Source organism: Elephantulus edwardii, unplaced genomic scaffold (genome assembly GCF_000299155.1).
Source record: "Elephantulus edwardii isolate Elephantulus edwardi_28Jun2011 unplaced genomic scaffold, EleEdw1.0 scaffold00017, whole genome shotgun sequence".
In the NCBI taxonomy this organism is placed as follows: Eukaryota; Metazoa; Chordata; class Mammalia; order Macroscelidea; family Macroscelididae; genus Elephantulus; species Elephantulus edwardii.
Window position 1 is genome coordinate 11,495,945 of NW_006399767.1, and position 15,558 is coordinate 11,511,502.

Sequence of the window (15,558 nt, forward strand, 5' to 3'; positions counted from 1 at the left end):
AAAAAAGTTTCCAAAGTGAAAAATTTAGTATTAAGTTATCACTGTTAAGAGGGAGCTGTGGTGACCTAATGGCAAGAAACAGTGTTGCAATCCTGAAGGCACACAGTTACAGGCTGCCAGCTGCTGTGTGGGAGCAGGATGAGTAGTCTCCTCCCATGCAATTAATTGTATCTGAAGACAAGCTGGAGGGTCAGCTATGGATTGGTTCTTACTCTGTGGTATGCAGCAACAACAACAGTAACAAATTCACTATTAAACTTTGTTTTACAGAAAAAAATATTCTAGACAAGGGAAGGTTTCTTAATAAGATTATAAGATTAACATCTGACTTCTAGTCTAAGACAATGGAAACTAGACCACTGTGGATAACATGTTTAAAATCCAAAAAGAAAGTACAAAACCAACCTTTTCTAAGAGAAATGTACATTGAGCAAAAAATATCATTCAAAAATGAAAGTGAAATAAAAATACTCGCTGATTTAAAAAAAAAAAAAAACAAAAAAACTGAGAGAATGTGTTGCTAGCAAGCTTGTTATGGAAAAAAGTTCTTAAAGACGTTCTCCAGCCTGAAAGCAAATGATGTCAGTCAGTAAGTTAGATGCATATAGGAGGGGGGAAAGTACATATAAAGATAATTATACAGGTATGACAATATAGCTGCATATTTCTTTCCTTTCCTGTGTTGAATTGATTTTAACAGTAACAGTGGTAACTGTGATAGTTAACAAAACAAACTCGAGATACGTACTTCCTCTTCTTATTCTGCCATTTTACTTTGTTTACTATATGACTCATTTTTTGGTGTGGTTGTTCTTTCTTCTTTACGAACTTCTTTGGTCTTAAATGGATATATTTCTGTTGTAACGTCTTAATTCTTTTACTACTTTTTAAACTATTTCTTACCTATTTGATTTAGTAGTCATAAGGTTTATAGTCCACATTTTATTTGAGCAGAATCTATTTCAGATTCTTACTAACTTAATTTCAATAGGATATAAAAATTTTACTTCTATATAGTTCTATTCTCTTCTCTACTTTTCTGTTATTAAATATTATACATTATTTGCCTATAAATGTTTTACACTCAGTATCACTTTGCAGTAACTGTAATTTCCTGTAAGCTTACACTTTTTTAAAAAAACTAGTTTATTTACAAAATTCAAATACATTGTTTTATACACCAGATCCTTACCATTTCCCTTACACCACCCCCAACAAATCAAATCGTATAACCCCATGATTAATACACACACACACACACACACACACCCCCCTCCTAACTCCTCTTCTTCACCCTCCCCCTGCTTGGATCCTCATATTCATTCTACAGTAATGGTTTTATGCAGTATTTGTCCTTGTGGGACTGAGTTAGTTCACTCAGCATAATGCTCTTCTGTCCCTCACAAATTAGGTAATAGTTTATACTGTGTTACATACTAAGTTTATAAAAGTTCATGTACATTGTTATAAGTTTATGCTTTTAAAAACCCTGGAAGAAAAATATTTTTAGAATTATGAAACTTTCTAAGACACCAATACTACTGTATCTATTTTTCTGGGCAAATGTATGAAGTTTACCTAAATCCAGGTACAAATGAGGCTTTAGACCTTTGAAGAAATCCAAATACGGCTTTTCACCCCATTATGGTCTCATTAAACAGAAGGGAACAACAGGTAAGAGCCCTGAGATGAGCACCAGGAGGTGGCAGAATTAGAAGCGTATTTGATTTTTAGTGATTTGTGAGAGACTGAGGAAAAAGGAATATGTAAGTCTCTCCAGAATATATTCTTGATATTCAAGATCCGAAAAGGAGCTAAGTGGCTGGATGGAATTCTCCATGTCCCTGAAGCTGGCTTACACTGTGAACCTAAGCCGATTCTGGCCATATGTCTGCTTCTACCTCACCTACTCTACCTTCTGCCACCTGTCGTATCAATCATATATGATCCCCAGAAAGCAAACAAGGGGCGGGGAAGAGGGCTGAATCTGTCTATGGAAAACAAAGGCGGGTGAGACAAAAAGTGCACTATCTATCTAGGAAAGTAGAGCAGGGAAATAGATGGTAATTTAAATGAAGAACAGTTTGTGATACTTAAATGTAACACTAAAGATTACAATTCCTACAGATAACACATATGGTTTCCCATTTAGATAACTTGGTAATTAAAAAAAAAATTAAACTCTTAAGACAAATTAGGATCCTGTAAGATAAAATGCAATTGCTGGAACCAAGCCCATAACAAAGTATAATCGTATGAAAACCAGGAGAGGAAAGTAAGAGATGTAGAGGATAAATCTGGGGTATATAACATACAGTTAGTAGGCATGTCAGAAAAAGAGAATGGAGGAATTGAAAGGCAAATTTGTAAAGTAAATGATAAAAAAATATTATCCTTAACTATAAGGAGACCTTTTACATAGTAAAAGTGTTAAATTTTTTGGTTGCTCAAATATTTATAATATCCCAGTAAAATTGTACCTCAACATAAAATAAAAATCCTTGCAACCGGACCAATAAATAGCTTCATAATAAACAGAAAAAGATTGAAGTTGTTCGTGACTTCCTGGATTGAAAACCAGCATCCATGGAAGAAACAGGAAATCAGATGAGATCCTGTGAAGGACATTTTTAAAGTACTGAAAAACAAGGATGTCACTTGGAGGACTAAAATGCACGTGATGCAAGCCGTGGTATTGATGTCTTTGAATTGTGACATTGCAAAGAATATTGAATATGCCATAGACTGTGAAAAGAATAAATACAAGTATCTTTGAAGAAATATAGCCAGAATACTCCCTAAAATGAAGAATGTTGAGGCTCCGTATTGCATACCTTGGACATACGAGGAGGGAATAATCTCTGGAGAAGGACATCATTGTTTAATAGCGAAATGAGAAAGAGGGAGACCCTTAAACAGATATATTGACACAATAGCTACAAGAATGAAATCACACACAACAGAATTTATGAGGTTATTTTGAGATTGGGCAGTGTTTAATTTTGTTTTAAATAGGGCCCCCATGAGTTAGAACCAACTTCACAACACCTACCAATGACACAAACAAATAAGAAAAATCATACAAAGGCCCCATCTAGAGCAACACGCCCACAAAAATAATTGGACCGTGGAATGTACAAAGTTTTAATCTAGGAAACTGGAAGTTTTTAAAAATGAAATACAATGCATAAAAATTGACATCCTGTGCCTTACTGAGCTGAAGTGGACTTGTATTGGCCATTTTGGATCAGACATTCACATGATCTTCATGCCAGGAATAACAAATTATGGAAGAATGGAGTTGCATTCATTGTCGAAAAGAGCACATCAAGAACTCAAGTCCTCAAGTACAGTTCTGTAAGTGACAGGATACTATCCATATGCATTCAGAGAAGACTTGTTGATACAACTATTATGGAAAGATACACACCAATCTCTAAAGCCAAAGATGTAGAACTTGAGGACTGTCAACCAAAGGCAGAGAGTCTGAATCCACCAGCTGTCCCACAGGAGAAAGATAAGCAGGCCCCTCCCATGCAGTTGACTGCCACTGAAAACCATGTAGAGGATCAGCTATGAGGTGATTCCAGCTCCACACTATGTAACAACATTACCAGATTTTGCAGTCTGAAATAGAACATTAAATCAAGATAAATTAATAATAATTGGTGACTAGAATACAAAACTTGGAAACCAAGAAGGGCTAGTAGATGGAAAATACGGACTTGGCAGCAGAAATGAGGCTTGAGATCACATTATTGACTCTTGTACAAGCAATAATTTATGCATTGCAAATACCTTTTAAAATACATGAATGACATCTATACACATGGGCTTCTGTGGAAAAGAATAAAGGAGGAAACTTAATATCAACAGTCGAGACAAAGCCAATGACAGATTGTGGAACAGATGATCAATTACTCAGAAGCAAGTTCAAATTGAAGTTGAAGAACATGAAAACGAGTCCACAAGAACCAAAACATGATCTTGAGCCTATCCTGAGTCTAAAACATTCTCAAGAATAAATTTTATGCATTGAACACTAATCAGTAAAGACTAGATGAGTTGTGGGATAAAATCAAGGCTATCATACTTGCAGAAACAAAAGGTCCTTACAAAAACAGAGTAGAAAGAAAAGACCAGATTATATGTCAGAAGATACAAAGAAAATAGCACTAGAATATAGAAAGGCCAAACAAAAAAAGTAGAAATGGTGAAGTAAAAGAGAACTTCAAAACCCTTTAAGTGGAAGCACAAGAAGAAAAATGCTGTTATCATGCAGTATGCAAAGAGCTCGAGTTAGAAAATCAGAAGGGAAGGACACTGTCGACATTTCTCAAGTTGAAAGAACTAAAAAACAAATTCAAGGCTCAAGTTGCAGTACTGAAGGTTCTATGGGCAAAATCTTGAATGTTGCAGAGAGCATCCAAAGAATATGAACGGAATACACAGAGTCACTATACCAAAAATAATTGGTTGACAGTGAAACCTTCTAGGACATAGCCTGGTAAAACTTTTCAGGACATAGCATGGTAATGAAGGGTTAAGTTCAAGTTGTAGTGAAGGCATTGGCCACAGATAAGGTCCCATAAAATAATAGAATACCAATTGACCTATTTCAACACATAAAGATCCCCAGGACGTGTTCACTAGTACATACTAAGAAATTTGGAAGAAAACTGCCTAACCACATGATTGGAAGAGATCCATGCTTGTTTCCAGTCTCATCCACTTTGAGCATGTTGTCAGGGATGTAAGTCCTTGGAAACTGCATAGTGCTTGGAAAGGTGCAAGGTCAGAGGAGGAGAGGAAGACCTTTCAAGGAGATGGATTGACATGGTGATTGTAGCAGTAGCAGTAGGCTCAAGTATGTCAGTGATAGTGACCATTTTATATATACATGTATACATACAACCTAAAGTTGTTGTTGTTATGTACAGTCGAGTCAGATGCAACCCAGAGTTGAGCCAGAGCCAACCCAGAGCTGACACTCTGATGGGTTTTTACAGGCAGTTAATCACATAGGAGGAGACTGCCCTTCCTTCTCCTGAGGAGCAGTTGGTGGATTCGAAACACATGCCTTGGAGATTGCAGTGTAGCTTCTTGTTAGTAGGCCAGCAGAGCTCCCTAAATTAGTAGATAAATTAATGTGGTTCTAGGTATAATCACCGTAATGTTCTCTTGGAATTATATAAAAAGATCTTAACATTTCTATGACAAGTATATATGTAGTTATGAAAGGAACTATAAAAAATAAAAAAAATTGAATATAGTATACAACTTAAGATTTTATATTGTAGTTAATAAATAAAGGAATAAAGAATGATAACATCCAGAAATAAAGTCTTGATAGATTAGGGGGCACAGAGAAGAGGAGAGAATTTATATATCTGGATGTAAGTTATCACAAAAATTCAATCCTATTGTATCTGTACAACTCTATTTGTATCCATAATAATAAGTGAACCTCTATCTATTAGAAGAAAATTAAAGTAAACCTTTGAATTTTTTGTTCTTGCTGAATACTGTGGAGTTGGAACAGACTCATACTCCAGCAGGTTTTCAGAGGCAGTAAATTGCATGGGAAAAGATTGCCTGTCTTTGTCTTCAAAAGCAGCTAATGGATTTAAACATACCTTTGGATTGGTGGCATAGTTCTTTACCACTAAAGTGCCAGAGATTCCTATAAAACATACAGTGTTATTGTTATGTGTCATCAAGTTACCTGCAACTCAGCAACCCTATGGAAAACAGCTCTGTAGTCTGCCCTATCCTGAGCCAGTCTCACTGACTCTGACACACCTACTGCCCGAATTATCATGTAAATCCTTCTCTAAGGACTGATACCTTCTGGCCATGTGCCCAAAGTACTTGAGACTGAGATTCAAAATCCTTGGCTCCAAGGAGAAACTTGGTTTCACACTTTCCGAGACAGACCTATCTGTTCTCCTGGTGGCCCATGGTATGTATGTATGATCAGTACTCTTCTCCAGCACCACAAGTCAAAGACATCAGTGCTTATGTCATCCTTAGTCATAGTCCAGCTCTCTGATGCATAGCATGAAATTGTGAAGACCATGGTGTCGATCAGGCTCACCTTAGTCTCTAGACTGACACCATTCCTCCTCAGCACTCTGGTGAGGTCCCTGACAGCAGACTTCCACAGTGCAGTTGATCTTTTGATTTCCTGGCTGTGCTGAGAGTGTTGACTGTAGAGCTGAACAAGCTGAAATTGTTAACAACCTCAATCTCTTCCCCAGCTGTCATGGTGCTGCCATTTGGCCCCCTGGTGAGAATCTTTGTCTTCTTGTTTTTAAGCTTCAATTCATATTGAAGACTACAGTTCTTGACAAATGTGCCAGGTTTTCCTCAGTTTGTATCACCTCCTCAAGTTTGTATCATCTGCCTAATGCAGGTTGTTGATGAATCTTCCTCCAATCCTGATGCCACACTTCTCCTCTTCTTCTTAAAGTCTGGCCACTTGAATGATCTTTTCCACATAGAGACTGATAAGTTATGGAGAAAGGACACATCCTAGACACACTTCTTTCATAAATTTGAACCACAAAGTGTTTTCCTTGCTCTGTTCTGATGACTGCCTCCTGGTCCAAGTATAGTTCTTGCATGAACACAATCAAATATCCTGGGATTTCCATTCTTCTCAAGCTTAGCTACAATTTTTTGTAATCTACACGGTCCAATGCCTTTGCATAGTCAATGAAGCACAGATAGATATTCCACATGTACTCTTTACTTACAGCCAAGATTCTGTCATTGGCAATTATGTGTAAAATCAATTTTAAGTGCTATGTAATTAAGACAATTTTACCAAAATAGTCTGAAAAGATAGTCCGGGACATTATGTGTTGATTCTGAAGAGAATGGAGCAAAGTCATCTCAAATAAGTAATATAGGAAAAATAAACCTTTTTGATGATAAAAAGTTTTGCAAAGATGCCCTAAAATCAATAAAATGTTTTATTTCGTTGGCAAACATGTACATTCATTACTACATAGTTTTAAAAAAGTAAACATTTCTGTCATTTATGCCCATCACATTTTTCCCATGTATGGAAAAAGCAGTTCTCATTGCTGCTGGAATATGAGGTTTGAATGCCTTGAATGGTAATCTTATGTTGTTGTTAGGTGTCATTGAGTTGAACATGACTCATGATGACCCTATAAGCAACAGATTTGAATCCTCTTCTTTCCTGTACCATCCTTGTCATCTCTGATACACTGGAGAACATTGCTACAGTCACTGTGCCAGTTCATCTCATGGACATTGTTTCTCTCCTTTGCAGACTTTCCACTTTTCCAAGCATGATGCCTCTTTCCAAGGAATAGCCTCTTATAATAATAAGCCCAAAATATGCAAGATGAAGTTTCACGATCCTTGCCTCTAAGGCGTACTATGACTGCACTTTCCCCAAGACATCTATTTGTTCTTTGGACAGTCTGTAGGATATTCTTTTCTAACACCACAACTAAAGAGCATCAATTCTTCTTCTGTCATTCTTAGTCATTGTGCAGCTCTCAGATTCATAGCAAGTGAGTGACTAGACCATGGCTTGAATCAGACATACCTTAGTCTTCAAACTGACAACATAGCCCATCAGTAACTTTGAAAGGTTCTTGACAGTCTACTGACAATTTGCCTTCCCATCTTCTGACTGCTGCTACCAAGAATGTTGATTGTGGATTTCCCCATCTATCATGATGTTGCTTATCAATCCTGTGGTGAAGAGTTTTGACTTCTTGATGTCCCACTCCTAGGATCAATGTCAAAAAAACCTAAACCTTCTTATGGTACAGACACTGTGAATGAAAAGAAATACTTAACATTGCCTTGAGACAGAAAAATAGAACCAAAATGTGTGCCTTGCAATAAGAGATTGGTTGGAAGGCTGTGTGCATACACCCCATTCAATATTTATCAGCCCTTGTAAAGAGTGAGTTAGAACTTTACGGCTTGATTTGGAGGGATTCTTTTCTTTCACTGAGATAAGTAAGATCTAGCGTGTTTATACTTTGATGTCATCTCACAGTTCATATGGTCTTCAGTCCAAAGTGTTTAATGCCTGAAACCTGCTTTTGAGGTGATTTTTTAAGTTAAAATGAGATTGACTCAAGTTTGTATTTTGGTTCTTGTGGAATTCTTTAATTTTCTTAAATTTCAGTTTGACCTTACACATGAATTTATTCTACCATCAGCACCAGGCCTGCTTTTGACTGCTGATATTAGGCCTCTCCAACAACTCTTTCCATTGTTGTTGTTGTACACCATGGAGTTGGAACCAACCCATAGCCAACCCTCCGGTGGCTTATCAAAAGCAGTTAATTTCATGGGAGAAGATTACCCATCATCCTCTTGCAGAGCAACTTGTGAAAACAAACAGGTTTGTTCTGGAGAGGGTGAAACCAGGCTGCTCCTTAGAGGCAAGGATTCTGGAGCTCTGTTTCACATGCTAAGGCAAGTTGCAAGGAGGGATCAGTCCTTGGAGAGGGACATCATGTTTGAAAGGGTGGACACAGGAGAGGAAGACCCACCATGAAATGGATTGACTCAATGACTTGCAGTAATGAGGATAGGTATGTCAGAGACAGTGAGGTTGGCTTAGGATAGAGTAGGGTTCAGAGCTATTGTACATAGGGTTGCAGTGAGTTGCAGATGACTTGACACATAACAAAAAACAGCATAATTGAGTTTGTGATTTTATATGAGCATGGAGAAATCATGGGTAGATGAATTCTACATGGCTGATAGGAGTTATATTGAGAGTTGGGGGATAATAATGTAAAAGAAAAGAAGATGGGAAAGTCAGTTTATATTATGTCATTTTGTGTAAATATACTTGTATAAATACAAATATATATACTTGTGTATATATCTATATATATACATATATATTGTGTGAGTACATACAAACTTAAAAGAAATTGATAAATATTAAAGGAAAGTTATTTATGGTTCAAAGAGTGACTCATATTTGTATAGAAATCACAAAGCTTATGTGTTTTGTTTTAACTCTCTATAGTCTTTCTGTAAGTTGTAAAATTTTGGTAGAAAACATCCAAGTATCTTGCAAGGATTGTTTCTTAACTAAATTTACTATTATCCATTCTACTCTTATCACTGGTGCATGAATTTATTGATTGCCAATTTTCCTTATAAATAACATCTTTCATTATTAGATAACATTCTCCTTTGTCTCATCTATTGCTTAAATCTTGGAGTATATCTTCTAACATTAGTGCTACTGGGCCTGCTTTCTTTGCTTAATTATACATCTCCTTTTTATATTGTCAAAGTGATATCCTTGTTCTAAATACCATATAGAATTTCCCCTCATTCCCAAATTTTAGAGTCCGTACACACATACTATTTTGTAAAGGACTAAAATCCATTCATACTTACTGTGATAATTGAGAATTTCATTTTCTTAAATAACAAGATTTATATATTCTCTTTTTAAAGATTGCCTTTAGAATATTCAATATTGAAGTTCATGTAAAGTATTCTAGACAGGTAATGACTGCTACTGATGTAAATATATTGAGAACTTTCCTTTTTTTCCCCCCTTCCCTTACCTTCGTGAAGACAAAATGAGTGGTGGCAGCAACAATGCAAACAAAAGACAAAAAATTGCTCAAGACTTTCTCAACTCTATTGACCAGACAGGAGAACTCTTGGCAGTTCTTGAAGACGATGAAATTGATGAAGTTAAACAAGAGAGAATGGAGGTATAGTACGTTCTTCTTTTAAAAAAAAAAACAACCACAATAATAATAGAATTACCATTGCAGTGCCTATGCCACTTTATTTTATTCTGGGGTTTCTCAAGTATTGTCTGAAATGTCCATGTTATTATTATGAGCAAAAGCAGAACAATAGAGTGAGTTAAACCACAGAGAAGGGGTCAAGCTCTGCCTTCAGGGTTGACTTCAATTAAAAAATTCCATTTTCTACTTCCTCCACTGAAGGAAAGTAGGTTTCCAAATTTCCTCTTAGAACTTTTAGTAATTTTATTTCATTCTTAATTAAAGTAATTTTCTTATTTTTGTTCAAAATAGTACATTGTGGAAAAAGCAAATTCTTACTGATTTTATATTAGCATGTAGTGCAAAGAGCTATTTCTTAGAGTGGAGTTGCAAACTTAACAGTAGTACTCCTTGGCTAAGGTACTATCCAAGTCAATTACATGCTATATATCATGGTAACATAAAGTTTGTGCTACATATTTGGATTCCCTGGAAATGTTTTAACAGTAAATATGAAAATCGCATGCCTTCAACTTGCCTTAGCTATCTATACAGAAAATTAGTATTTCTTTAAATGTTTTTTTAAGCAATGATTCATTTGATTTTAATGTCTTCCAAAACACAAGGCTGTATGCTTGTTGTTCTTGTAACTATCATGCTCAAGGAGAAAAATCACCATTTTTTTCCTCTTTCAGTTAAGTTAGACAATAGTGGTAATTCCAGGCACCTACTGTATCATAGTCTCTAGTCTTGCTAAGATATAATTATTTCATGTTAAATTTTGGAGGAAATCCAATAGACATACATGCTTTATAAACTTTTAACAACCTTCTTTAAAGAATTAGTATGCTTAGATCATGAACTGTGATCTAAAGGCAATATTCTTTTTAGGTATCAATTACCTTAGAAATGTGTGGTTATCTTGGTTTTGGGCAACTGCAAATGGTTTTAGTTCAAATTTGCCTTGGGCCAAAAACATGCTAAGATGTCCAAAGCAGATGATAAACATATATTTCTGATGTCATTATGGCCTAAACAGGATATGATTGTTTAGTGACATGGTTTCACTTATGATACATTACACAAAAAGCAAATATTGTTTATGCTTTATTTTAAAAACATTATCATAAAAATGGGAATTAAGAAAAGTTTGTTAAGAAAGGGCTCCACATGAAACATTAGTAAAATTGAACAAGTAGCTTTCCAATTTTGATGAGAAAATCTCTTTCAACCAAGCCCATTGCCCAGAAGGACATTCCACAATCAAGGAGAAGAAAAGAAATGGAGCCTTTTGTAACTCTAAGCTCATAATAGCAGGGCTACTGTGGGTCTGGAAAAATGATGAGTCAATAAGGTACAAGTAAAATTCACTAAAAAAATCTGGAAATACTGGGTAGAAAAGGATTGGGCACTTAAGTATGTATTCTTCTGTTGTTATAATATATATTACATAGAGCAGCTAGGGTACTAAAATAGCAATGACAGATAAAAATAGTGAAAGTGAGCATTTTTGCAATAAAAATTATACTGGCAGTTTCATCTAGCCTTATCATAACTGGAATCTCTCTAACCAAGATAGCAAAGAGGGTTTGAAATTCTGCTCATCCAAAGAACAGAGTTTAACAGGATAAAAAAATGCTGAACTTGTAGACATAACTGTAGGCAGTAGAAAGTGGAACCATTAAGGGCAGAGGCCTTGCCTGCTTTTAATTTGACAGGTTATAGTTTCAAGCATAAACCACAACTGTGGCAGTCCATATGAAACCACTTTGGACTCACAGACTGCAATCTCTTGCTTTTAAAGCACAGTACAATAATCAGTCCTGGCATCACTCGGTGATTTAATTTTCCTCTAAGCATCACTTATGGTTGCAGAAACTTTATTTACTGCCTTCTCCCCTAGATGTACGAAAATGGTGTAGACCTACCATCAACACTTGTTTTTGTGTTTCTTTCTTTATTTATTTATTTTAAAATACGGGTTAGAAGAAAAGAAGTTGTTTACTTGGGGCCAGCTTTTTCTCAAGACACTGAACAAGTGTACAAATCCAGAAACTCATTTCTTACTGTTTTCAGCTGATTCCTTCCTGTGTGTGCATGCATTATGTTTTACTCCTGATTTACTTCATTAGTATTAAGTATGTGTGAGTTAAAATAAAAGAAATATGTGACTTTTAATAACATTTTGAGTGCTAGTTCATCTTCATGATAGTTAATAACTCTCTACCTTTGGCACCAAATTCCTGCCCGTTGGTTGTGTCAGTAAGTAGAGTGGAAGACACTCTGGTGGCATCGCCGTTAGATACACAACTGCTAAACAGAAGGCTGGTGGTTTTGTCTCACTGGTGGCTCTGAGGGAAAAATACCTAGTGATCAACTTCAGTCCAAAAGATCTTCCAAGGCAGCTCCGCTCTTTTCACATGGCGTGTCTGTGAGTGAGCATCTATTTAATAGCATAAAACAAAAATAATAGAGTGAATCTGTGATATAATCACTAAAGAACATTCTATATAATTAAATCAAGATTCATACAATAATGTTCAAGATTGTAGGAGTGTATTTGAGGGACTAGAAGACAGAAGAAATGTCAGGATAATAGTAAGAAGAATAACACACATAACAAACGCCTATTTCCAGCTGCCTCGTACCTCTTAACAACTAACTTTCATTCTAGAATGAGACAGGTGTATTTTAATGTTGGTCCTGGCTTTCATTCTGAATTTTTACCAACAGTTACAGCTTTGTCCCTTCCCTAACACAGAAGCTGCAGAAGGCCCACCCAGCCCTCTGACCAGGGAGGAAACTGAGAAGCTCAAGTTTACCCTTGATAAAAAAAAAAAAAAAAAATACCAAGCTTAATAAGCCACTGGATTTGTGAAGAGAATGTAAATGGTTCATACAAAAATTGGGTGAACTGTACCTTCAGATTAACCCTCCTACTGAGAAGAGTCTGCAGGAGCCTGAGGGGAGTTCACTGGCAGGAGCAGCCTTTAAACAGGTGATGCTGCTGAAAACCTTAGTGACTATTCATCTTGTGTTTTCAAGTCAGTGGTCTAATACTGCAGTAATAAAGAGCCAAAGGAGGCTGGGGACCAGAAAATTTATGGCAATTAAAAAAAATGTGTTTTAATAAGCCTCAAAATGATCTTCCCTTCAATAGTATAAGAACCTAGGCGGTCATCTCATTTTCCTGTTTGTAGTTCAGAATGGAATTTTTCATAAAGACTGGATAATAAGATGAATCAGGTATATCACTAAAACCTGCTTCAAATGTAGTGAGATGATGATCCTGGAGTTTGAAATCCCTCCCAGGGTTACAGTTTTCAGTTCACTTGTGTGTAACCATTGAGTTTGAATCAACCTATCACTGACCCTCCAATCAGTTTTCAAAGGTAGTTAATTGCACTGGAGGAGATGGTCCATCCTTCTGTGAAACAGCTGGTGCATTTGAACCACGTGCCTTTGGCATTGCAGCACAGCTTCTTACCACTAGGTAATCAGAGCTTCCTTTTCAGTTGAGAGTGGATTAGGGAACTTACTGAAGAAGCTGAAGATGGGGATGACACTGATGTTCCCCATCTTCCTCTCACTTTCAGTGAGAAAGTTTTACTATTATGGTTTCTACCTATTATTTAAAAATTAAAAAGATATAAAGGAAAGTAAGTTAAATTGCCTATATGATTAAACCTATACCCATTGCCATTGAGTAGATGCCAACTCTTAGCAGCCCGTGGAGAGAGTAGAACTGCCCACAGGATCTCCAGAGTTGTAAATCTTGAAGGAAGCAGATGGCCACATCTTTTCTCTCTCACAGACACTGGTGGGTTCAAATTATGGGCTTTTAAGTTAACATTTGAGCATGTAAACACTGTCCCACCAAGAGTACTTATTCTGCAAGATTAAAAGTTTAAAGTTAGTTGTGATCTTGTGTACCTTTTAGTTAAAACTGATCCATAGCTGACACTCCAGTGGGTTTTCAGAGGCAATAAATCACAAAGGAGGAGATTGCCCATCTTTCTCCTGCGGAGCAGCTGATGGATTTTTAACTGCTTACCTTTGTGTTGGCAGCACACTTCCTTACCACTAAGCCACCAGACCTCTCAATGTTATAAAGAGTAAAAGGCTTATTTGGCTCAAGTATATCAGAGATAATGAGGGCAGGGATAGGATTCAGATCTGTTGTTCATGGGGTCGTTATGAGTTGTACACAACTAGATGGCACCTCTTAACACCTATTTTCGGTTTAGTGAAAATTTATAAGTATGGAAACATTAAAAAAGATTGAGATATAAAATGGAAACTGAGAAAAAGTTCCAAATTTGAATATATATGAAATAAAGGAATATACAATTTGCATATGGAAAAGATGTAGTATATACTACTTTTTTTTTTTTAAGTTGCTGTTATGACAGCTTCACCTCATGGAAACTCTGACACTGTCAGGGTGGAACTGTGCTCCATAATATCTTCAGTGACTTTTTCAGGAATAGATTTCCAGACTTTTCTTCTGAGGCACTTCTATATAGATTCAAATTTTCTAAAATTTTTGGCTAGCAGTTGAGTGTGTTAACCGCCAGGAACCATCTCTTTATGTATCCAGTTAATATTGTTGTTGTTATGTGCCATCAAGTTGCCTGTGACTCACAGCGACCCTGTGTACAACAGCTCTTAAACCTGCCCTGTCCTGAGCCAGTCTCACTGACTCTGACCCACCTACCCTTCTTACTCCAGTTACTATCTCAATCCATCTCATCCAGGGTTTCTTCTCCTGTGCTGTCCCTCCACCATTCCAAGCAAGATGTCCTTCTCCAGCACCCAAAGTATGTAAGATGGCACTTCAAAATCCTAGCCTCCAAGAAGAATCTTGGTTTCATCCTCTCCAAGAGAGACCTACTTTTTTTCTTGGTGGTCTATGGTATGTTCAAGACTCTTCTCCAGTACCACAACTCAAACGCATTGATTCTTCTTCTGTCATCCTTAGTCATTGTCCAGGTCTCTGATGCATAGCAAGTAAATGCAAAGACCATGTCCTGGATCAGGCACACCTTAGTCTCTAGACTGACATCTATGCTCTCAGTACTCTGGAGAGATGCCTGACAGCAGATTTACCTAATGCAATTTGTCTTTTGATTTCTTTACTGCTAGTGACAAGACTGTTGATTGTTGAGCAAAGCATGCTATAACTGTCAACCTCAATCACTTCTCCATCTATCATGGTGGTGTCAGTTACCCCAGTGGTAAGAATCTTTGTTTTCTTGGTTTTGAGCTTCAATCCATATTAAAGACTAAAGTCTTTGACTTTCTGCAGCAAGTACTTCATGTCCTCCTCAGTTTCAGCAAGCAAGGTTCTGTCATCTGCATAATATAGGTTGCTGTTGATGAGTCGTCCTCCAATCCTAATGCCACATTCCTGTTCATAAAGTCTAGCATCTCAAAGGATCTTTTTTGCATATAGATTGAAAAGGTATGGAGACAGGATGCATCCCTGACACAATCCTTACCTGATTTTGAACTATGCACGGTTTCTGTGCTCTGTTCTGAGGACTGCTTCCTGATCCAAGTATAGGTTTCACATGAGCACAATCAAGTGTTCTTGGATTCCCATTCTCCTCAAGGTTAGTTACAGTTTGTTTTGATCCACATAGTCAAATGTCTTTGCATAGTCAATGAAATATGGATAGACATTCTTCTGGTACTCTACTCTTTGCCAAGATCCATCTGACATTGGCGATAATGTCTCTAGTACCATGACCTTTTCTAAACCCAGCTTGTATTACTGGTAGTTCTCTGTCAGTGT

At 36.7% G+C, this 15,558-nt stretch overlaps 1 protein-coding gene across 1 annotated transcript in view; it reads left to right on the top strand.

Annotated features, from left to right (window-relative positions):
• SUPT3H (suppressor of Ty 3 homolog (S. cerevisiae)) overlaps positions 1-15,558 on the top strand; it is a 311,934-nt gene that overhangs the window by 170,949 nt on the left and 125,427 nt on the right. Inside the window, exon 5 of the mRNA XM_006882131.1 lies at positions 9,601-9,743. Within this exon, the coding sequence (XP_006882193.1) occupies positions 9,601-9,743 (143 nt within the window). The remainder of the gene's footprint in view (positions 1-9,600; positions 9,744-15,558) is intronic.